Source organism: Rhinatrema bivittatum, chromosome 5 (genome assembly GCF_901001135.1).
Source record: "Rhinatrema bivittatum chromosome 5, aRhiBiv1.1, whole genome shotgun sequence".
Classification (NCBI taxonomy): Eukaryota; Metazoa; Chordata; class Amphibia; order Gymnophiona; family Rhinatrematidae; genus Rhinatrema; species Rhinatrema bivittatum.
Window position 1 is genome coordinate 135092187 of NC_042619.1, and position 24356 is coordinate 135116542.

Sequence of the window (24356 nt, forward strand, 5' to 3'; positions counted from 1 at the left end):
GCTTCATGGAAGTCTTCCACGAGAAGATCTTACTCGTACAAATGGAACAGGTTTACGTCATGGTGCACTTCTCAGTCCCTTGACCCCTTTACCTGTCCAATCACAAAGTTTTTGGACTATCTCTGGCACTTGTCAAAGTCAGTTCTAAAAAAGTCTTCCATCAGGATGCATGTCAGGGCGGTAGCCACCTTCCATAAAGGTGTCGTGGATATTCCTATATCAGTACAACCCCTTATAACACGTTTTCTGAAAGGCTTGCTTCACCTCAAGCCCCCACTCCATCCTACGGCCCCTTCTTGGGACCTTAACCTGGTTTTGGGTCGGCTCATGAAACCACCATTCGAACCTCTTCACTCCTGTGACCTTCGATATCTGACATGGAAAGTGATTTTCCTTTTGGTAATCACTTCAGCTCGCAGAGTTAGTGAATTACAGGCCTTAGTTACCTATCTGCCTTACACTAAACCTCTGCAGGACCGGGCACTACTCCGCACTCACCCTAAATTCTTACCCAAGGTAGTTTTGGATTTTCATCTAAATCCATCATACCTACCTACCTTTTTTCCCAGGCCCCATTCCAATCCAGGAGAACAGGCTCTGCATACCCTTGACTGTAAATGGGCTGTAGTGTTCTACCTAGACCATACAGCTGCCCACAGGAAAAGCACTCAATTGTTTGTCTCTTTCCATCCTAACAAGTTAGAAAAGCCTATGGGTAAGCAGACTCTCTCCTCCTGGTTGGTGGACTGCATATCCTTTTGCTATCAGCAAGCAGGTATTCCATTTCAAGACTGTGTTAAAGCACACTCTGTGTGGGCCATGGCGACTTCAGTAGCTCACCTATGATCGGTGCCGCTTCCTGACATTTGTAGGGCTGCCACTTGGAGTTCTCTCCACACCTTTGCAGCCCACTATTGCTTGGACAAAGCCAGAAGACAAGATTCCATCTTCGCCAAATCTGTCCTTCGTAACCTGTTTACAACGTGACGTACCAACACCCTTCCGCCTGCCCGTTAGGGTTCAGGATGCCCTCGACCAAATTTTATCCCAGTCCTAGTGCTTCGCACACCTGGGTACATTTGGTGCGTTTCTCGGACATCCTCAGCTCGGTACTCATCCATATGTGAGGACTACCATCCTGCTTGTCCTGTGAGAAAGCAAATGTTGCTTACCTGTAACAGGTGTTCTCACAGGACAGCAGGATGTTAGTCCTCACGAAACCCGCCCGCCACCCCGCAGTGTTGAGTTCGTAACATTTTCTTATTTTATTTTTCGGCACTGCCTGTAGCTTTCAAACAAGACTGAAGGGGGACCCCTGCTGGCTGCAGGGTTGATGCCATGCTGGGAATGCCCAGTAGGGGCCAGTCAAAGTTCTGGAAACTTTGACAAATGTGTTCCATGATTGGGCTCCATCCTGTGATATCACCCATATGTGTGAAGACTAACATCCTGCTGTCCTGTGAGAACACCTGTTGCAGGTAAGCAACATTTGCTATAGTTCGGCTGCACCATTGAATATACCTCCAGAGTTTGCCAGATAAGTTTATCTGTCCTGACAGTGACTGAATAGGTACCCCAGAGAAAAGAGCAACAAAAAAAGAAAATGTTAAGAATAGGGATGTGAATCGTTTTTTGACGATTTAAAAAAATCGTCAGATATTTTTTAAATCGTCAAAAATCGTTAGTCGCAATACAATAGAAATTCCCCCGATTTATTGTGAAAAATCGTAAATCGGAGAAGGGGGAGAAGGGAGGGGGGAGGACGGGAAAACCGGCACACCAAAACAACCCCTAAACCCACCCCGATCCTTTAACACAAATCCCCCCACCCTCCTGAACCCCCCCAAAATGTTTTAAATTACCTGGTGGTCCAGTGGGGGGGGTCCCGGCACGATCTCCCGCTCTCGGGCCAATGGCGCCATTTTGGCTGCCACTAATATAAATGGCGCCGATGACCCGATTAAAAAAAAACCCACCCGACCCTTTAAAATGACCCCCTTAACCTCCCCCCCCCCAAAAAAAAACCTTTTAAAATTACCTGGTGGTACAGCAGGAGCGCGGGGGAGCGATCTCCCGCTCTCAGGCCATCGGCTGCGTTAATAAAAATGGCGCCGATGGCCCTACCAAGCTGGCCAAAAGTCCCTGGGGGTCCAGCGGGGGTCCGGGAGCGATCTCCTGCACTCAGGCCGTATTGCCAATATTCAAAATGGCGCTGGCGCTACCTTTGCCCTGTCACATGGTAAGGGCAAAGGGCCATCAGCACCATTTTTATTAACGCAGCCGATGGCCTGAGAGCGGGAGATCGCTCCCCGCGCTCCCCATGGACCACCAGGTAATTTTAAAACCTTTTTTGGGGGTTCGGGAGGGTGGGGGAGGGTTTTTTGATTATCGGATCGGGCGCAGCCGATAATCAGAACTCAAATCGGGCTGGGCAATAAAAATTTTAAGATTTGGATCGGAACCGGAACCGATCAGATTCCGGTTCTGATTCACATCTCTAGTTAAGAATGCAATTTGACGTTGAAATATAAAAATGATGTCTGCATAGTTTGGTTTATTTTTTGTTATACAGTATTTCAAAATTTCAAAATTAGAATATTCTAAAGTTCACCATTTTTTTTTCATAGCATGTTATTTGTCAAAACCGAATAATATGAGAGGATTCCATGATTTATTGAAGCACAGAACCATAGAGTCAATTCAAATTAATTTATGTGATCTGCATTGGCAGAAATGGCTGCTTCAAAAGTAGAAGCTAAAATTAAAATAGCAAATACAATGCTCAGTTTGTTCCTTGGAGATATGCCTGCTGGCTTCAGTGTTCAGGAAACAGCTCTGAGCATTCTTCCTAGAGGTTTCATACATTGCATAGTTCTCAAAAAATTAGAGAGAGGGGAAAAAAAAAGCTCTAAACAGCAGTTTATAAAGCTGTGAAACTACTAAAAGAATCAAAATAAATCTTTTTTTTTTTTATGTCAGGACATGAAATTTTAGATTCATCTGCACTAGCCAAAAATAAAATTATACTTGTCAGCTAATGCTGTTTTTATTATACTTTTTGTACTAGTGCTTGTCATTGATTCCAGTAGTACTGTGATGATGGGACCTTGGCTTTCAATGTCATTGCAGGAAGTGCTTAAGTGCAAGGATATCAGAAAGGAAAGCTACAATGCCAAATATTAAAGAACTAGTTTTTAGAACAGATGAACTTTTCAAAAACCACAGCCTCCTATAGCAAGTGATTACCAGGAAAAAAGATCTGTGGTATTCTCTTTTAAGATGGATGAGAATGTTGGGGATCTACCATTTATTCTGAGATACAAGAAGTCAATTATGGCAATTCCTTCCCAGTTTTTTAAAATTATATTTATATGAAATTTTTATTTGTTTTAGGGAGAAAACCAAAAACTCCTCGCCCTGAATCACCTACAACACCAAACATCTCAGTGAAAAAGAGGAACAAAGATGGAAAAGGTAGCGTCCAGGATTTTAACATGCTTTATTGAAGCAAACTATCCATTGTTTATACAGTTAATAGAATGTGTTTCTCTTCTAAGAGCAGTGTGTTACAAAGCCTCCAAAATGATTAGGATAGTGATGGAAAGCTGAACTCTTCTGTGTTTCTGAATCTTCAAAGGCATCACTCTGACCAGAAAGACTTTACTGAATTTATACAGGGAATCTTAAAACTAAAACAGATCAAAAGTGGTTCTTTTAATCCAAGACTTTGCACAAAACTTGATTTGGCTGACTTTTACTAGTAACTACATTGTTTCAATTGTAAATCGGCGAAGTTCAAAAATGTATATAAAAAATAATTAATACTCATTTTATGTCCACCTGCAGCTTAGAATGTAGCTTCATTGTAAATAGTATAGGAACACAGAAAATGACTCATCCAGTCTGTCCAGTAAGATATTTAGGTTTATAATTGCCATTCTGTGCTTCTTTTTCCGTTTAGGGTTATAATTGTGGCTCCATGCAGTTTAAGAACATAAGAAATGCCATGTTGGATCAGACCAAAGATCCATCAAGTCCAGCATCCTTGTCTAAACCCTTTTTAAACTCAGTTATGCTAATTGTTTTCACTAACTCCTCTGGGAACAAATTCCATAGTTTGATTGTATGCTAAGTGAAAACAATAGTTTGCTGATTTGTCTCCTAGTACACTTTGAAAGGGTAAATAATTGTTCCTTGTTTACCTATTCTACCCCACTCAAGATTTTGTAGACCTCTATCATATCTCCATTCAGCTCTTGTTGGTGTTTGAGGTAGTTGTGGGTGGATCCTTGGGCCGGTGGCAGATGACCACACCCCCGGGGGAAGATCCCGAGAGGGACCACCGGTCAGGCTCAGAGTATGGAGACAGACACACACTAGTTCTTTTATTAAACAGTATATTGAACCACCGGAGGTGGCAGTAGTGAGCTGGAAGTGCCCGGCAGGGCTGTAGTCCTTCAGGTACTGGAATAGTGATCCTGGATAACTGAGCTGTAGAGAAACTGAATATAGTGAGTAGGCAGGGTATGCATTGTTCAGGAACAGAGCCTTCATGGTAATACTCACACAATAGTCTCTAGTGTCCAGGTGTTGGAATAGGTTAGGCCCTCGAGGAGCGAGTACCTGGTTCCAGGGTAAGCTGGTTCCAGGGTATTCCAGGGTACCCTGGTTCCAGGGTAAGCTTTGAGAGAGAGAGATATCTCACTGGTGTAATAGGCAGCGATGACTTCCAGGCAGGAAGAGTATTCAGCAACCAGTCCGGGAACATGGGCCCTCAAGGAGCGAGTGCCGGTTCCTGACTGTGACCTGAAAAACAAAGAGAGAGCGAGGCCCCTGAGGAGCGGGTACCCCTGGTAAGTCCGAGGAGGCAGAGTAGCTTGGAGAGAGCGAAACTGTTTCGTAACCAACTCCTATTCAACTCCTTGCTAACTCGATTAGTTAGCGATTTCTAAGACCTTATATATCCGGTACTGATGATGTCATCTCAGGGGGACGCCCCTGAGGTTCGTGCCACTGCCGGTACATCAGTCAGGGCCGTGCCGCGCCGCATGCCCTTAGGCCCTTGTGAATCATGGCAGATTGCAGTGTCGAGCCGCTCCGGGGATGCCAGAGGAAGATGGCAGAGAGACGCCACGGCGGCCAACCTTCCACTTGAGCAAGAGGGAGTCGCCAAGAGGTGAGGAGGGCGGAGTGGAGACGTCGAGCAGCAATGGTCGCAACCGCTCTTTCTTCTCCAGGCTAAAGAGCCGTAATCTGTTTAACCATTAGGGAATTGTTCCATCCCCTTTTATCATGTTGGTTGCCCTTATCTATACCTTTTCTAGTTCCACTATATCTTTATTGAGATGAAATGAGCAGAACTGAACACAGTACTCAAAGTACAGTTGTACTATAGATTGTTATAGAGGCATTATTATATCCTCTGTTTTGTTTTCCATTTCTCTCCTAATAAAACCTAACATTCTACATACTTTTTTTTAACTGCTGTTGCACTCTGGGCTGAAAATTCTAAAAGCCAGGAGTTTGTGTGTTTGTATTAAATAGCTAGTCAGAAGCAGGCAAAAGCAGGAGTTTGTTTGTATTTTACTTCCTCCCACCCACCCCTAACTCATCCTTTGATTTATAGGCAGGAGACACTTTCGGTTAAAAAAAAAAAAAATTAGCCTTTTAATTTAAACTCAGAATTGCCCCAGGCCTTATCAAGAATGTAATCATCCCCTTTTAGGTCACTACCAGACAAAAAGTGAATACACTAGTACATTTAAAGGATTCTAATTGTATGTATTCCTACTCCCATAAGAGCAAGTTTGCTTACCGTAAACGGTGTTTTCCGTAGATAGCAGATGAATTAGCCATGCTGTCCAGGACGTCCTCTGTGCCACTAGGTGGCGGAGCTCTCAAAGATCAGTGAACTTTCAGTGAGGTGTTCCAGCTTGTATCTTCTTGCATTTCCCCGAGTCTCCTCAGTCCGTAACCAAGCAAGACGAGATGCAATGCTGGAACTGTACGGGGAGGCGGGCAGGTGAGCATGGCTAATTCATCTGCTATCTATGGAAAACACCAATTATGGTAAGCAAAGTTGCTCTTTTCCCAAAGATAAGTAGCATGAATTAGCCGTGCTGTCTGGACGTCCCCAGCTGAGTATTGAGCAAAAATTGTCCATATCATGTGTCTATGATGAAGAGAAGATTAGTGCACTCAATATGGTAAACAGGAGGTGGACAGTTCTCATGTACTGCTGTCGCTGTGCTCAAGATGTGCCTGACTTGAGAATAGTCCGCCCCATGCATGCATCGTCTGCAGTCTGCTTGTCTAAACAGTAGTGGGACGTGAACTTATGCAGTGAGGACCAGGCGGCTGCCTTCCAAATGTCCAGAAGAGGCACTTCGTGGAGATGAGCTATTGAAGCAGCCATAGCATGGAGCTGGAGTGCCTTGGGTGTGGCGGACAGGGTCTCTGAGCGTTTTTTGTAGCAAAATTGAATGCAGTTCGAGATCCAGGATGATAGTGTTCTCTTGGATACAGGGAATCCTGGGGCATTCGAGTTGAAGGAGAGAAAGAGCTGAGAGGCTCTGTGGTCAGAATGAGTGCGCTGTTTATAATAAGCGAGTGCTCATTTGCAATCTAATGTGTGGAGTCTTCGCTCGCCCTTGTTCGCATGAGGTTTTGGGTAGAAGGTCAGGAGGGACATGGTTTGGTTGATGTGGAAAGCAGAAACTTTTGGTAGGAAGTTGGGATGCGTACGCAGCGTAACCTTGTCATGGTAAAAATCTAGGTAGGGCGGGTAGTGAACTAAGGCTTCTAGCTCGCTGATATGCCTTGCGGAGGTGAGGGCGACCAAAAATAGCACTTTCCAGGAGAGGAACCTGGGATGACAAGTGTCCAATGGTTCAAAGAGTGGTCACATGAGTTGTTACAACACTATGTTTATGTCCCATGGAACTGGAGGCTTCTGAGTTGGAGGCCAGAGCGGATCCCTTTCATGAATCTGGAGACGAGCGGGTGACAAGATATAGATTCTTCATTGAGAGGAGTGTGGTAAGCAGCTATGGCACTGAGGTGCACTCGAACAGAGGCTGTGGCGAGCCCTTCACGGTAAAGTAGATGGAGATAATCCAGGATGTTCTGGCGGGCAAGTGAGTGGATCTGCTCCTTTGGCTGAGCACTAGGAAGCGTAACGTGCCCATTCCGTTGGTAACTGAGTCTAGTCAAGGGTTTCCTGGAGGAGACTAAAATATCCTGAAGATGAGGAGAAATGTTCAGGTCTTGGAATACGAGCCTTTCAATCTCCACGCAGTGAGATTCAGAGATGGGTGAAGCAGAGATCCCCCTTCCTGGGTGAATAGGTGTGGGCTGTTGCCCAGGGGGATCAGTTGGTGTGTCGACAGTCGGACTAGGTAGCTGTATCACGGCTAACGTGCCCACACTGGGGCGATAAGTATCAAGTCTGCGTTGTCTGCGATGCACCTCTGGATTGTGCGGGAGATGAGAGGTATCGGAGGGAAAGTGTAAAGCAAGCCCTTCATCCAATCTATGAGGAACGCGTCCTGTGCCAGTCAGTGTGCACTGTGGTACACCAAGCAAAAGAGGTTTACTTTTTTCTGTTTTGTTCTGTTGCGAAGAGGTCGATCTGGGGAAGAGCCCAAGTGGAAAAAATTTGATTGGCCACATCTTGATGGAGTTCTCACTTGTGGGGGTGAAAGATTCTGCTCATTTTGTTTGCTCTGGAGTTGTTGACTCCGGGCAGGTAAGTGGCCTGTAGGGAGATGGCTCTGCTGTTTGCCCATTCCAGGATCTCTAAGGCTTCTCTGCAAAGGCTCCAGGAATCTGACCCCCCTCCCTTGTTTATGTAAAATATGGTGACTTGGTTGTCTGTGTGGATCATGACAGTGTCCGCAGAGGGTCTGCTCGAAAGCCTGGAGGGCATTTCAGATGGCTTGGAGCTCCAGGAGGTTTATTTATTGTATTCAATCCCATTTGGACCACAGTCCTTGAATCTGTAGGTGGGTGAGGTGGGCTCCCCAACCTGTGGTGGAAGCGTCCATGGTGAGGACCATATGATGAGGGGGTGGAAGAGGCAATCCTGTCTCTAGCGCCGATGGTGTCATCCACCACCGCAGGTCCCTCTTCATGCTGGATTTTAGTTTGATCGGGGCGGAGAGGGGGCTGAAGAACTGGCTCCATTGGGTTTTCAGGCCCCATTGCAACCGTCACATATGCAGTTGCTTGTGAGGTATGACATAGATGAATGCTGCAATGTGTCCCAGAATAGTGAGGATTTGGCAGGCTGGGGCAGTTGTGGTCTTTTGGAGGCGACCAGCAAGTGTCGTCAGAGCAAGCACCTGGGATTTTGGAAAGAAGGCTCTGTCTTGAATGGTGTCGATATGAGTCCCGATGAACTGTAAGATTTGAGTAGGTTGCAGATTTGACTTCTCGTAGTTTACGAGGAGGCCTAGATTGTCTAGGCAAGATATGGTTTGAAGAAGATTGTTTCAGAGAGTGGATTGGTTGGGGGCCACAAGTAGCCAGTCATCCAGGTAAGGAAATATCTGGATGCCCTGTCGATGGAGGTTCACCACCTCTAGGCATTTTGTGAAGACTCTGGGGGCGGAGGAGAGGCCGAATGGGTGAACCTTGTACTGGAAGTGCTGCCCGTTCACAATGAAACAGAGGAATTGCCAAGAGGCAGGATGCATTGGTATATGAGCATATGTATCTTTCCAATCCAGTGAGCACATCCAATCCCTGGGTCGAAGAAAAGGTAGGATGGATTTGAAGGATGTCATCTTGAATTTTTCCCTCTGTAAGTACTTGTTGAGAAGGTGTAGGGCCAGGATTGGCCGGAGGCCCCTGGACTTCTTGGGAATGTGGACGTATTGAGAATAGAAACCTTGTTGGAATTGCGAGGGAGGCAACTCTCGAAAGCCCTATTGTTGGAGAAGATGGTTGATCTCCTGAAGCAGAGATCCGTGGTGTGCATTGTGATGTTTCTGGTGGACTAGGTGCGGTAAGGTTGGAAGAGAGAGGAAATTGAGGGAATATCCATCTCGTATGATGATTAGGACTCAACGGTCGGATGTGATGCTGTCCCAGGCTGGAAGAAACTGGGATAACCTGCCTCCTACTACAGGTGGTGGTAGCGGTGGGGAAGACGTTCCTAAAAACCCTGCTGGGCTTTCGGGGGATGAGGGTCTGCAGATTGCCAAGGTGGGCGAGGGCGCTGACGTGGCCCGTGCTGCTGGAAGGGCTGCTGACAGCTTGGTTGGTATAAGGAGGGCCGATAAGACTGATATAGTGTATATGTCCGTCGAGTGTAGGTTGTTTTCCTATATGAGGAAAAGGGGCGCCTGGATGAAGGACCTTCGGGAGGGGCGGTCAATGATAGGACAGCCACCTTCTGCTCCTTGAGTTTTGCCACTGTCTCTGTCAGCTTGTCTTGAAAAAGATTGTCTGGAAGACAAGGAAGATCCGCCTGTTTTTCATGAATGTCATCTCTAATGGCGCTCGCTCGTAGCCATGCTAAGTGGCACGCTGCCATGGCGTTGGCAGTGGTTTTTGCTGAAGTATCAAAGACTTCGTATATTGAGCGAAGGAGGTGACTTAGGCCTTCCTCCATGTCATGGAACTCCTGTTGGAGTCGATCATCCGGGGACGAGGCCTGTAACAGGGGCTTTAGGGACTGGAGGCATTCAATCAGATACTGCGTCACGTAGAATTGGTGGTGCTGTTGCTTCGCGTTTAACATTCCCAACTGAAATGTTTTCTTGCCAAAGTTATCAAGATATTTGCAGTCCTTGCCGGGGGGGGGGGGGGGTATTTGAGTGGAGTCTAGATTTCTTTGCCCTATGCATCGCTGACTCCACATTGACGGATGCATGAGGGAACTGGATCATTGAGTAAAACGGAAACTCCCAGATGCGGTATTTGAGATCCATCTTTCAGGAAGTTGGTTGTCCCAAGAAGGGGGATTCCCATGCTTTGGTCATTACTGAATCTAAGACCGCATGGGAAGGCAATGCTGTAGGTTCAGCAGGAGTGTCGAAAATTTTTAAGATTCCCATCATCTCCTGCCTGGGGTCTGGGACCTTCTGCGTCTCTACATCCAGGTGTTGGCCCACTTTCTCCAGGAATTTCGAGTAGGAGAGATCCTCCGGGGGAAAATGGGCTCAGGTGGAATTTCCGTGGGATTTGATGGGTATCCCATGGAGGAACCTGGTGAGAAGATGGCTGGGGGGAGTCTTCTGCAGGAGACTGCTGCCGAGGTTCGTCGATGGGCGAAGAGCCTGGGCTGCCCCACGGTGACATTGGAGCATCAATGGGCTTTCCGGGCAGTTGTTGACTTTGCTGTTCAATGGATGTTAGGAATTGAGTCAGGATCATAGAGATCTGTGACATGGCTTGGGAGACTAAGTCTGCCGAAGTGGGTGGCCTTGGTTGGGTTGGAATGCCACTTGGGGGTATTGCTGCCCGCAGGATGTCGCTGTCAGGGTCCCTGGGTTGAGTGATGTCCACAGGGGGGCTCCTGTCCTTTTCAAACAGTGGGTCCTAAAGGCTTGATCCACTTTGGTGGTGTGAGACCATGGAGAGATCAGAGAAAATGTCTGACGAGGCTGAGGAACTGCAGGCGATTCTAGGAGAAGAAAGATCCCCCTCTGAATCTACAACAAGAAGAGGAAAAGGCTCCCTGGGCCATTTATGTCCCGAGGAGTGTTTCTTCGGTGGCCTGGAAGCTGCCTTTGTTGGCTGTGTCGATGCTGACGCTATTGCAGCGTGGTGAGTCGAAGGGGTTAGCGCGGGAGTCGGCGGTGTGTCGGTGGGTCTTGTCTTCGACGTTGGTGCCCTTGTGATGCTTCAATGTGTCGGTGTTCCTTCAATGCATCGGTGCGTCGACGTCTTCGACGCCGATTGCTTCCTCGGCACCGATGACATATCTCCCGTGACATGCCTTGGTTTCACGAGGGCTTGCTTCGGCATTGATTCTGATGGACCAGGGGGTCCGTGGAGGTGGCCCAATGATGGGAGAGTGTTTTAGACTTCCGGTGTGGCCCTGGAGAGGATCTAGTCAACACCTCCGAGGGGGCATAGGAACCCGTCGCCGATCCTTGGAGTTGGGCGATATGAGCAGCCCACTGGTACTGGGGGGACATGTGGCCGCAGTCTCGACAATTTGGCTGGTTGTGGTCTGGACCCAGGCAGACATAGTACCGGTGGTGCCCATCAGTGGCAGACATAATTTTGCCACATTGACAAAACTTAAGTCTGGTGGTCGAGGCATCAGAAGTATGCCGGTGTTTTTACCTTTTTTTTTTTTTTTTTTACAGAAAACCAGTTTCTCTGAGAGAGAAGGAGCGCTCCGCATACACTCAGTCGCGCGGAAAAAAAAGGACTGAGGAGGCTCAGGGAAACGCGGAAAGATACAAACAGGAACGCCTCACGGCAAAATTCAGTGATGTTTGAGAGCTCCGCCACCTAGTGGCCCGGAGGACGTCCCAGACAGCATGGCTAATTTATGCTGCTTATCTATGGGAAAACAACCTAAACTTAACTAGGAACTGAACAAAATTAAGATGAAGACAGTAGGCCAGCAGCAAGAGGGGGGGGAGGGCCCTTCCAGTCTTTTGCATCTAGTATCACATGTATAATTTTTACTTGCCAGTGAGAGGTTGTATGTGTGCACCTGGTGCAAAGAACTCATGTCTCTCTGAGATCGAGTCCAATCTCTGGAGGCTAGAGTAGCAGACCTGGAGGAGCTGAGGCAGCCAGAGAGTTATATAGATGAGACCTTTAGGGACATAGTAGCCAGTCTGGCAGCCCTGATGCTGCCTTGAAGGAGGAAGTTCTCCTGGTTGGAGAGCGTCAACCTGGTGCAGCAGGAAATGATCCTGTAGCAAGGACCTGCTTTCCAGCTGATGCACTGTTCTCTCGCACTGAGGATGTGTCTCCAGGAGGGCAGGGTTAGGTTAGCCATCATCGTTCGTGATTTGATTATTAGGAATGTAGCTAGCTGGGTGACTGGTTGGAATGAGGATTGCCTGGAAACATGCCTACGTGGTGCAAAGGTGGTGGATTTCACATGTCATCTAGATAGGATTTTAGACAGTGCTGGGGAGGAGCTAGCTGTCATTATACATGTGGGCACCAATGGCTTAGGAAAATGTGGGAGGGAGGTTCTGGAAGCCAAATTTAAGCTCTTAAATAGAAAACTGAAATCCAGAACCTCCAGGGTAGCATTCTCTGAAATGCTACCTGTTCCATGCGCAGGTCCCCAGAGTCAGGTAGAGCTCCAGAGTCTCAAAGTGTGGATGAGACAATGGTGCAAGGAAAAGGGATTCAGTTTTGTAAGGAACTGGGGAACCTTTTGGGAAAGGAGGAGTCTTTTCCAAAGGGATGGGTTCCACCTTAACCAGGCTGGAACCAGGCTGCTAGCATTAACCTTTAAAAAGGAAATAGGGCAGCTTTTAAAGTAGAACAAAGGGGAAAGCCAACAGTTGCCCACAATGCATGACTCAAAGGAGGTATCTTCGAAGGATACTAATGAAGCATTAGAGTTAGGGCATCCCAACAGAGAGGTTCCAATAATAAGAAAAGTAGCCCATGTGCCGATAAGTAAAGAATCACTTGAGCTAAAAGATTCCAAATTATCCCTGTCAACTGAAAAGCTGAATGTTAACACAGATAAAAAAAAACACACTTTGAAATGTTTGTATGCTAGTGCCAGAAGTCTAAGAAGTAAGATGGGAGAGTTAGAGTGTATAGTAGAAATTGATGACATAGAATTAATGCCTTCTCAAAGATATGGTGAAAGGAGGATAACAAATGGGATACTGCTATACCAGGGTACAAATTATGACGCAATGATAGAGAGGAGCAACTTGGTGGTAGGGTGGCACTTTATGACTGGGATGTCATAGAGTCCAACAGGATAAAGATCCTGCAAGAGACTAAATGCACAACTGAATCTTTATGGATAGAAATCCCTTATGTATTGGGGAAGAGTATAGCGATAGGAGTATATGTGGCACAGGACAGTCAATGGCGTGGTACAGCCAGAGACATGCATGCATACATACATTCTAGCTGTGCTTTAAGTCTCTTTATTTACAGTGATATGAGACAGTAAACATTTGACAGCAAACAATAAAGCAGGCACTTTGAACTTGGGCAGACTCTGGCTTAAACACATACAGGTTTACCCACCTCACAAATAAGTGTCTCTCTGTAGTCTGGGACTCCGTCAGCTCCCTGGGGCCCATCTAGCCTGTCTAGGCCCTTAAGTTTTATGCTCAGGGTTTAAACTCCTCCCAGGATATCTTGGGGAGCCCAAGCTTAAGGAGGACTGGACAGGACATCTGAGCATGAACCTTTAAGGTAGATTGAGGGAGATGGCTATACATTCCCTCACACTATACTACCATCCACCTGGCCAAAGTGATGAGATGAACAGTGAAATGGTAAAAGAAATTAGGGAAGCTAACCAAATTGGTAGTGCAGTAATAATGGGAGATTTCAATTACCCTAATATTAACTGAGTAAATATAACATCAGGACATGCTAGAGAGATAAAGTTCTTGCATAGATTAAATGACAGTTTTATGGAGCAATTGGTTCAGGAACCAACAAGAGAGGGAGCGATTTTAGATCTAATTCTCAGTGAAACATAAGATTTGGTGAAAGTGGAAATGGTGATGGGGCTGCTTGGCAATAGTGATCATAGCATGATCAAATTTGAATTAATGTCCAGAAGGGGAACAGTAAGTAAAGCCACAGCTCTAGCTCTAAACTTTAAAAAGAGAAGCTTTGATAAAATGAGAAAGATAGTTTTAAAAATAAAAACTGAAAGGTGCAGCTATAAAGGTTAAGGGTGTGCAACAGGCATGGGCATTGTTAAAAATTACATTCTTAGAACTGCAGTCCAAATGTATTCTGTGCATTAAGAAAGGTGGAAGGAAGGCCAAACAATTGCTGGCATGGTTAAAAAGTGAGGTGAAAGAGGCTATTTTAGCCAAAAGATCATCATTCAATAATTGGAAGGATCCATCAGAAGAAAATAAGATAAACATGAGCATTGGCAAGTTAAATGTAAGACATTGATAAGACTGGCTAAGAGAGAATTTGAAAAGAAGCTGGCCATAAAGGCAAAACTCATAATAAAAACTTTTTTATATATATCAGAAGCAGAAAGCTTGCGAGGGAGTCGGTTGGACCATTAGACAATTGAGGGGTTAAAGGGGCACTTAGGGAAGATAAGGCCATTGCGGAAAGACTAAACAAATTCTTTGCTTCAGTGTTTAGTGAAGAGGATGTTGGGGAGATACCCATTCCGGAGATGGTTTTCAAAGGAGACGATTCAGATGAACTGAACTAAATCACGATGAACCTGGAAGATGTAGGTAGGCCAAATTGATAAACTGAAGAGTAGTAAATCACCTGGACTGGATGGTATACACCCCAGAGTTCTGAAAGAACTAAAAAATGAAATGTCAGATCTATTACAATTAATTTGTAACCTATCATTAAAATCATCCATTGTACCTGAAGACTGGAAGATGGCCAATGTAACCCCAATATTTTAAAAGGGCTCCAGGGGTGATCCAAGAAACTATAGACCAGTGAGCGAGACTTTGGTTCCGTAAAAATCGTAGAAACTGTTACAAAAAATAAAATCACTTAACATTTAGATAGACATGGTTTAATGGGACACAGCCAGCTTGGATTTACCCAAGGGAAGTCTTGCCTCACAAATCTCCTTCAGTGTTTTGAAGCAGTGAATAAACATGTGGACAAAGGTGAACCGGTAGATGTGGTATATTCAGATTTTATTTATTTATTTATTTTTATATACCAACATTCAAGCCAAGATATCACATCAGTTTACAACAAACAAATGAGACTGTTTACAGAGATTTAACAATATTGCTCAAACTGAGACGATATAAAAATTTCACAAAATTAACAGTATACAATATACATTAGAGAAGAGAAAAACAGAAGGTGTTCGATAAAGTCCCTCATGAGAGGCTTCTAAGAAAACTAAAAAGTCATAGGATTTTGTCCTCTTGTGGATTGCAAACTGGTTAAAAGACAGGAAAAAGAGAGTAGGATTAAATGGTCAGTTTTCATGGTGAATAAAGGTAATCAGTGGAGTGCCTCACGGATCTGTACTTGGACTGGTGCTTTTTAATCTATTTATAAATGATCTGGAAAGGAGTACAATGAGTGAGGTGATCAAATTTGCAGATGACACAAAATTAAGTGGATTGTGATAAATTGCAGGAGGACCTTGTGAGGATGGATGATTGGATGTCCAAATGACAGATTAAATTTAATGTGGACAAGTGCAAGGTGATGCATGTAGGAAAACATAACCGTTGCTATAGTTACATGACGTTAGATTTCTTATTAGGAGTTACCATCCAGGAAAGAGATCTAGGATTCATAGTGGATAGTACATTGAAATTGTTGGCTCAGTGTGCTGTGGCGGTTAAAAAAGCAAACAACATTAGGAATTATTAGGAAGAGAAAGGCAAATAAAACAGTGGATGTCATAATACCTCTGTATTGCTCCATGGTGTGACTGCACCTTGAATAATGTGTGCAATTCTGGTCGCCGCATCTCAAAAAAGATATAATTGCACTGGAGAAACTATAGAGAAGGGCGACCAAATTGATAAGAGGGCATGGAATGTCTCCCCTATGAGGAAAGACTAAAAAGGTTAGGGCTATTCAGCTTGGAGAAGAGATGGCTGAGGGGGGATATGATAGAGGTTAATGTAAATCAGTTATTTACTCAGATAATAGAAGGACTAAGGGGTACTCCATGAAGTCAGCAAGTAGCACATTTGAAATAAGTTGGAGAAAATTATTTTTCACTCAATGCATAATTAAGCTCTGGATGTGGTTACAGCAATAGTATAACTGGGTTTAAAAAAGGTTTGGAGAAGTTCATAAACTGCTATTAATCAATAAGGAATAGCTACTGTTTGTTACCAGCATTAGTAGCATGGGATCTATTTAATGTTTGGGTACTTGCCAGGTACTTGTGATTCAGATTGGCCACTGCTGGACACAGGCTGCTAGACTTGATGGACCCATGGTCTGGACCCAGTATGGCATATCTTATGTTCTTATGTACTGTCCACAATAATACTAACATCCTTTTCATGACTGGTGACAGCTAATATAGAACCCAGCAACATGTGCCAATAGTTAGGATTATTCTTCTTTATATGTATCACTTTGCACTTGTCCACATTAAATTTCATTTGTCAATCTCACAAGGTCTTCTGACTATTCCTCACAACCATGTCAGGTGCATACTTGCCTCCTCCTTCAATCCCATACAATCTCTCTAAATCCATCCCCCCCACTATCCCCATCGACTCCCTTCAAGTTACAGTTCATTTATTGCCGTGAAGGAAGCTCTCTGGCACAACATTGTTCACAAATGAAGATCTTTATTGGATGAATATGACCACAGCATAGGTCAATTTACAATATTAAATTCAACTATTGATTAAACTCAAGAACATTATGCTATCCCTATAGGCTGACCATACCCTTGCTTTAGTTGCAGTTCATAAAAGCTCATTATGTATCATGTTAAATGCAGTATTCTGGCATTGGAGTCGCAGGGCCATTAAAGCCTCGCCCATCTGACTATGTCCTGGTCCATAGCAAGAGCAGGACTCATCCACATGTTCAGGATGCAGCCGATGTATGGGGGTTGGGAGGGTGATCAGGCCAATTTTGGCTATCAAAACCGAAGACTTGACTGGCAATTCATCTACACTCTCACTCACCCAAGCAACTTAGTGGCAGGAGCTATCTGCTTGGAATTCACTGCCTGACCAGCTTTCAGATTGCACATGCCATGCACAATGTATCAACAGTAGTACCTGTTTGGTATTCTATACATGAACAACTTAAATTAGCACTTGCTGTGCACCCCTAGGGCATGGTCACCCCTGCCACAAGCTCATGGTAGTGACACCTCACTTGCTGTGAGCTCCCTGCCAACCTAGCAGTAGCCATATTCTAATAGCATCAATGCTGCCAAAGGCAGAAAGTACCTTCTCCTAGGATAAGCAGGATGGTAGTTCTCTTATGTGGGTGACTTCATCTGATGGAGCCCAACATGGTAAACCTTTGTCAAAGTTTCTAGAAGCTTTGACCAGCACACTGAGCATGCCCAGCATGCCACTACCCATGTGTCCTCGTGAGGTCCCCCTTCAGTCTCTTCTTTTCGAGGTGCAGTTGCCTCACAGTTAGTGGAGCTCCACTTTTTCTTGTTTTGTACTGAAAAATGAAGTGTTTTTTTCCCAGTTCCATCCCCCTTCTCAGTTGGTGCCTCCTCGGCGTGGTAGGTAAAAGTCACTGTTTTTCGCTTTTTTGCGGTCGATTCCTGGCTTTTTGCCTCTCGGTGACCGCCAGTCATTGACTGAACATTGAGTAGCTTTTATGGCATCATCCGGCTTTCGTTGGTGCCCCCAGTGCCCACGGACCATGTCCATCATGGATCCACATGAGGTGTGTATTCTCTGCCTGAGAGCCTCCCACGATGTCCAAGGGTGTCAGCTGTGTGACCAAATGACCCCCAAAGGGCGTCGTGCACACCATAAGATGAAGAAAATTTTCGGCTCCGCGATGTCCGCTCTATTCATGCCCATGTCTGAGTCATTGACATCAAGGGGAGCCCCTAGATATGCTCCCTCTTGCTACTCCTCTCGCCACCTCTTTGAACGATCGCGGGGACGGTGACCAATCCTCCATGCTCTCACTGGTGTCCTGGACCATCAAGATTCTCTGCCTCCTCGGTGCCAGGGAAAGACCAGGCCGAGCACCATGGGAGATCCTGCAAGCATCACCACTGGTCACCAATGCCACTCAGCTCAGGTTCCAGTGCGGTGCCTCCAGCGGCCCCACCACCACCAAAGCAACCCTGCCATCGGAGGCCCCATCCTCAGACGCCCTGGGAGTCCTAGGTGTTCCCCACAAATTTTGGTGCCAGGCACCGTGCCACCTCGGAGGACCGAGGAGAAGCCGGTGACGCCTCATCCTCCTCCCTTAGTCTTGGCCTCCCCAGACTTTCAGGAGGAGTTGGACCGCAGGGTGTAGATCGTGGTGCTCAGAGCTCTTCAGAGAGTCGAGCCGCCCGTGCCACGGCTTCCATGCCGGTGCTGGAGCACCTGCTGTCTGTCCTAGCACCTCTGAGCGTCTGGACATCCTGGTAGGAGCCCTACTGATGCAACTGGTGCTCGATCTGGAACAATCCCTATCATCGGGTGCTCCGAGGAGGAAGATGCGACCGTTGCCACGTTCCCGAACCTCGGTTCCCCAGGACTTTACTAGGACCATCTGGCCTCCTGCCGCCCCCAGTCCCCTCTATGCCAGGGAAGAATCAATTTCTGCAGTGCCCTCGAGACCTCTGAAGCCTTTGGAGCCCAGAGCTGATATCCCCCACAGGCCTCGCCGTGTCACGCTGGCCCTCGTGAGGAGGAAGGGCCTTATGACCCCTGGAGGGACAATTCCACAAAGTCTTCCTCCGAATACTCAGATGACCACCTCTCTGAGCCTTCCCCGCCTGAGGAATGACATCAGTTTCCTCCAGAGGATTTGTCCTTCGTGGGCTTTGTCAGGGCCATGGCCGAGGCTATTCCCTTCCAACTGCTTATAGAGAAGGATGCGCGACATAAGATGTTGGAGGAACTCCAGTTTGTTGACGCTCCAAAGGAGATCGTGGTGGTTCCCATCCTCAACATCTTAAAGGACCTCCTCCTTTGGATGTGGGAGCACCCGATCTCCATGTCCCCTGTCAATAGGAAGGCGTATGCCACCTATTTGGTGTAGCAGGCCATGAGCTTTGAGAAGCGGCACCTCCCCCACCACTCAGTGGTTGTGGAGTCCACCCTTAAAAAAGCCAGGCGCTCCCATACCCATGCCTTGGCCCCTCTGGGGCACGAGCATAGGGAGCTCCATGCCTTGGGCCGCAAAGTCTTCTACAGCACTATGCTCATCGCCCGTATTGCCGCCTACCAGTTGTACATGACTCTGTACAACCAGAACCTATGGAAGCATGTCCAAGATTTCACGGAGGCCCTGCAGCAGCAGCAGGAGTTGCTTTCAGCTATTGTCCTGCAAGGTTTGGAGACTGGCAAACACAGGTTATGTCCACCTATGATGTCTTTGACATGCTGCTCGTGTAGCTGCTTTGGGCATCAGCGCCCATAGGATGGCTTGACTCAGGGCCTCTGACTTCTGTCCAGAGGTGCAGGAAAAGCTAGCTGACCTCCCCTGCACAGGTGACAACCTCTTTGGGGATAAGGTCTGGAATGTGGTGGCCCAGTTGAAGGACCATCATGACACCCTTCAGCAGCTCTCTGCTAGTGCATCCGATGCCCCTTCCTCTGCCAGGAAATCTTCTAGGTCCAGTTTCAGGAAGGCCTTTTACAGGCAGAGGAAATATTATCCTGTTCAACAGGCATGGACAGTGTTTAAAAATACAATCCTAGAGGTGCAGTTCAGATGTATTCCACGCATTAAGAAAGGTGGAAGGAAGGCAAAATGATTACCGTTATTGTTAAAAGGTGAGGTGAAAGAGGCTATTTTAGCCAAAAAAAATCCTTCAAAAATTTGAAGAAAGATCCATCTGAAGAAAATAGGATAAAACATAAGCATTGTCAAGTTAAATGTAAAACACTGATAAGACAGGCGAAAAGAGAATTTGAAATGAAATTGGCCATAGAGGCAAAAACTCATAATAAAAACTTTTTAAAATATATACAAAGCAAGAAACCTGTGAAGGAGTTGGTTGGACCATTAGATGACAGAGGGGTTAAAAGAGCTCTTAGGGAAGATAAGGCCATTGCAGAAAGACTAAATGAATTTTTTGCTTCCGTGTTTACTAATGAGGATGTTGGGGAGATACCAGTTCTGGAGATGGTTTTCAAGGGTGATAAATCCGACGAACTGAACCAAATCACTGTGAACCTGGACGATGTAGTAGGCCAGATTGACAAACTAAAGAGTAGCAAATCATCTGGACCAGATAGTATGCATTCTAGGGTACTGAAGGAACTAAAAAATGAAATTTCTGATCTATTAGTTAAAATTTGTAACCTATCATTAAAATCATCCATTGTACCTGAAGACTGGAGGGTAGCTAATGTAACCCCAATATTTAAAAAGGGATCCAGGGGCGATCTGGGTAATTATAGACCAGTGAGCCTGACTTCAGTGCTGGGAAAAATAGTGGAAACTTTTCTAAAGATCAAAATCATAGAGCATATAGAAAGACATAGTTTAATGGAACACAGTCAACATGGATTTACCCAAGGGAAGTCTTGCCTAACAAATCTGCTTCATTTTTTTGAAGGGGTTAATAAATGTGGATAAAGGTGAACTGGTAGATGTAGTGTATTTGGATTTTCAGAAGGCGTTTGACAAAGTCCCTCATGAGAGGCTTCTAAGAAAACTAAAAAGTCATGGGATAGGAGGCGATGTCCTTTAATGGATTACAAACTGGTTAAAAGACAGGAAATAGAGAGTAGGATTAAATGGTCAATTTTTCAGTGGAAAAGGGTAAACAGTGGAGTGCCTCAGGGATCTGTACTTGGACCGGTGCTTTTCAATATATATATAAATGATCTGGAAAGGAATACGACGAGTGAAGTTATTAAATTTGCGGACGATGCAAAATTAATTAGAGTAGTTAAATCACAAGCGGATTGTGATACATTACAGGAGGAACTTGCAAGACTGGAAGATTGGGCATCCAAATGGCAGATGAAATTTAATGTGGACAAGTGCAAGGTGTTGCATATAGGGAAAGATAACCCTTGCTGTAGTTACACGATGTTAGGTTCCATATTAGGAGCTACCACCCAGGAAAAAGATCTAGGCATCATAGTGGATAATACTTTAAAATCGTTGGCTCAAAGTGCTGCAGCAGTCAAAACAGAAGTTAGGAATTATTAGGAAGGGAATGGTTAATAAAACAGAAAATGTCATAATGTCTCTGTATCGCTTCATGGTGAGACCGCACCTTGAATACTGTGTACAATTCTGGTCGCCAAATCTCAAAAAAAGATGTAGTTGTGATGGAGAAGGTACAGAGAAGGGCAACCAAAATGATAAAGGGGATGGAACAGCTACCTAAGAGAAAAGGCTGAAGAGGTTAGGACTTGGAGAAGAGATGGCTGAGGGGGGGATATGATAGAGGTCTTTAAGATCATGAGAGGTCTTATAGAAGGACTAGGGGGCATTCCATGAAGTTAGCAAGTAGCACATTTAAGACTAATTGGAGAAAATTATTTTTCACTCAACACACAATAAAGCTCTGGAATTTGTTGCCAGAGGATGTGGTTAGTACAGTTAGTGTTACTGGGTTCAAACAGGTTTGGATAAGTTCTTGGAGGAGAAGTCCATTAACTGCTATTAATCAAGTTTATTTGGGGAATAGCCACTGCTGTTAATTGCTTCAGTAGCATGGGATCTTCTTGGTGTGTGGGTAATTGCCAGGATCGTGTGGCCTGGTTTGGCCTCTGTTGGAAACAGGATGCTGAGCTAAATGGAACCTTGGTCTGAACCAGCATGGCAATTTCTTATGTTCTAGGGGCCACCCTCATCAGTAGCGAGCACCCAGGCCTCAGCTAGTGCCCCCGCAAACCCCAGCTAGGGGTTTTGATTGGCGGCGAAGGAGCACAAATCATCCAAGTATACCCCTGACGCCAGATCCTCCAGTAGGGGGCAGACTCCTCAGCTTCGCCCATCCCTGGGAGGAAATCACCTCCAATCGATGGGTCCTTACTAATGTTCGTCAGGGGTATTGACTCAACTTCAAAAGGCTCCCAGGGACCTCTCCCCCATGTCCATTGTGGAGTTTGTCTGCCCAGCAGGTCATACTGTAAAAAGAACTCTCCGCCCTTCTCGCAGCAGGCGCAGTAGAGCCGGTTCCTCACGCCCAGCAAGGTATTTCCTAATTCTGAAAAGGAATGGTGGCTTACTCCGCATCCTGTCCTCAAGGCATTGAACAAGTTTCTCTCAAGAGAAAAGTTCAAGATGGTCTCCCTGGTAAGCTGATTCCCTTCTCAAAAGAGGAGATTGGCTCTGCTCCCTCGATCTCAAGGAAGCTTACGCACACATTGCCATTTTCCCCAGCCTCAGAAAATACCTCTGCTTTGTGGTGCAGAAGGCTCACTATCCGTACAAGGTGCTGCCTTTTGGGTTGGCCTCAGCCCCTCGCATCTTCACCAAATGCCTGGCGGTGCTGGCTGCGTATCTCAGGCATCATGCGGTGCATGTCTTCCCGTACCTAGGTGACTGGTTAATGAAGAGCGATTCCCATACAGGGGCGTTGAGTGCTCTAGCCCTGACAGTGCGGACTCTGCAAGCCTTGAGGTTCGTGATCAACTACCCAAAGTCTCACTTCTGCCCTTCTCCTCAGCTGGATTTCATAGGTGCCAGACTAGACACGAGGCAGGCAAAAGCGTTTTTGCCCTGCAATCGGGCTCTTGCCCTCACCTCGCTGGCTAGCGCCTCTGATGCCCCTTCCTCTGCCAAGAAATATTTTAGGCCCAGTTCCAGGAAGCTCTTTTACAGGCAGGGGAAATATTATCATCCGACCTCCAGAGCTCACACACCATGCAACTAGCTCTAGGAGGTCGCCCTTGTCAGTAGCGAGCATCCAGGCCTTAGCCAGTGTTTCTGTCCATGTTACCCCTCTCACCCGTTTGTGCATACGGAGGGTTCAATGGAGCTTCCGGTCACAGTGGCGACAGGCCTCTCAGGACCTTGAGACTTGCATTGCAGTCTCGGAACTTCTGCATGCGTCACTGTCCTGGTGGGAAAACCTCTCCAGTTTGGAGCGGGGGATTCTCTTCCAAACTGCCCCGCTTCCAGTGATTCTCACTACCGACGCCTCTCCCCAGGGCTGGGGAGCCCATATGGATGGCATCCACATGCAGGGTCTCTGGACCGCTCACTAAGCCTGCTGTTAAATAAACATTCTGGAGCTTCAGGCGATCCGTTACATCCTGTGGGCGTTCAGAGACCGGTTGTTGCACAAAAGTTCTGATCCGGACAGACAACCAGGTGGTAATGTGGTATATCAACAAACAGGGAGGCACGGGCTCGTTCTTTCTCTGTCACAAGGTGATACAGGTGTGGACCTGGGCCCTGTCGCAGGGGATGTCATTGAGTGCAATGTATCTGCCTGGAACTCTGAATGTGCTGATGGACTGACTGAGTCGCTCCTTCCAGTCACACGAATGGTCCCTCAATCCGGAGGTAGCGACCAAACTGTTTCATCGGAGGGGTGAACCAGATGTGGACCTCTTTGCCTCCCTGCCGTTGGAGGCGGATATCTGGCCTGCGATGCCTTCTCCCTCCACTGGGGAGGGGTCTGCTGTATGTGTACCCTCCTCTCCCACTCCTCTTGAAGATCTTGCTGAAGCTTCAACAGGACAGAGGAACCATGATCCTCGTGGCGCCCTTTTGGCCCCGACAGGTCTGGTTCCCTCTCCTGAGGGACCTGTCAGTCAGGACCCCCATCCGGCTGAGGACTACACCTGATCTGATCACGCAGAACTAGGGCAATCTGAGCCATCTGAATCTCCGGGCATTGGCCCTAACGGCTTGGATGTTGAACGCTTAGACCTTCAGCTTTTGGCCCTCTCGGACAGTGGCTCCCAGGTGCTGGTGGCTTCTAGGAAACCTTCTACCAGGAAGTCCTATAGTTTGAAGTGGAGAAGATTCTCCATCTGGTGTGTGGGGCATGGCTTGGATCTCTTCACATGCCTCCTCCTCCAGCTGTTGGACTACTTATGGCACCTTTCTGAGTCTGGGCTTCAAACCAGCTCAGTCAGGGTTCATCTTAGCACTGTAAGTGCGTACCATCGAGGTGTCGCTGGCATACCTATATTGGTGCAGCCTTTAGTAGGTCGCTTTATGAGGGGCCTGCTTCAGCTGACACCTTCTCTTCGGCCTTTTGTTGTGTCCTGGGACCTCAACATTGTCCTGGCTCAGCTCATGCATCCTCCCTTTGAGCCACTGTGTTTCTGCGATGCGCAGTTCCTTTCCTGGAAAGTTATATTTCTGGTGGCAATTACTTCAGCTCGTAGAGTGAATGAGCTTCAGGGCTTGGTTACGTAGCTGCCATACACGAGGTTCTTTCATGATCGTGTGGTCTTGCATACGCATTCTAAGTTCCTGCCTAAGGTTGTGACTGATTTCCACCTTAATTAGTCCACCATTTTACCCACCTTCTTTTCTAGTCCTCATTCCCACACAGGGGAACGGGCTCTTCATACTTTGGACTGCAAGAGGTCTGTTACAATTTCGCCCTCCCGGGCAGCTTCTCC

At 46.5% G+C, this 24356-nt stretch overlaps 1 protein-coding gene across 6 annotated transcripts in view; it reads left to right on the forward strand.

Moving 5' to 3' along the window:
- The window catches only part of ELF1 (E74 like ETS transcription factor 1), a 520762-nt gene that overhangs the window by 459286 nt on the left and 37120 nt on the right, over positions 1-24356 (forward strand). For all 6 annotated transcript variants that reach the window (XM_029602968.1, XM_029602967.1, XM_029602973.1 and 3 more), the window contains one exon: positions 3394-3474. In XM_029602968.1, coding sequence (XP_029458828.1) covers positions 3394-3474 — 81 coding nt within the window. The remainder of the gene's footprint in view (positions 1-3393; positions 3475-24356) is intronic.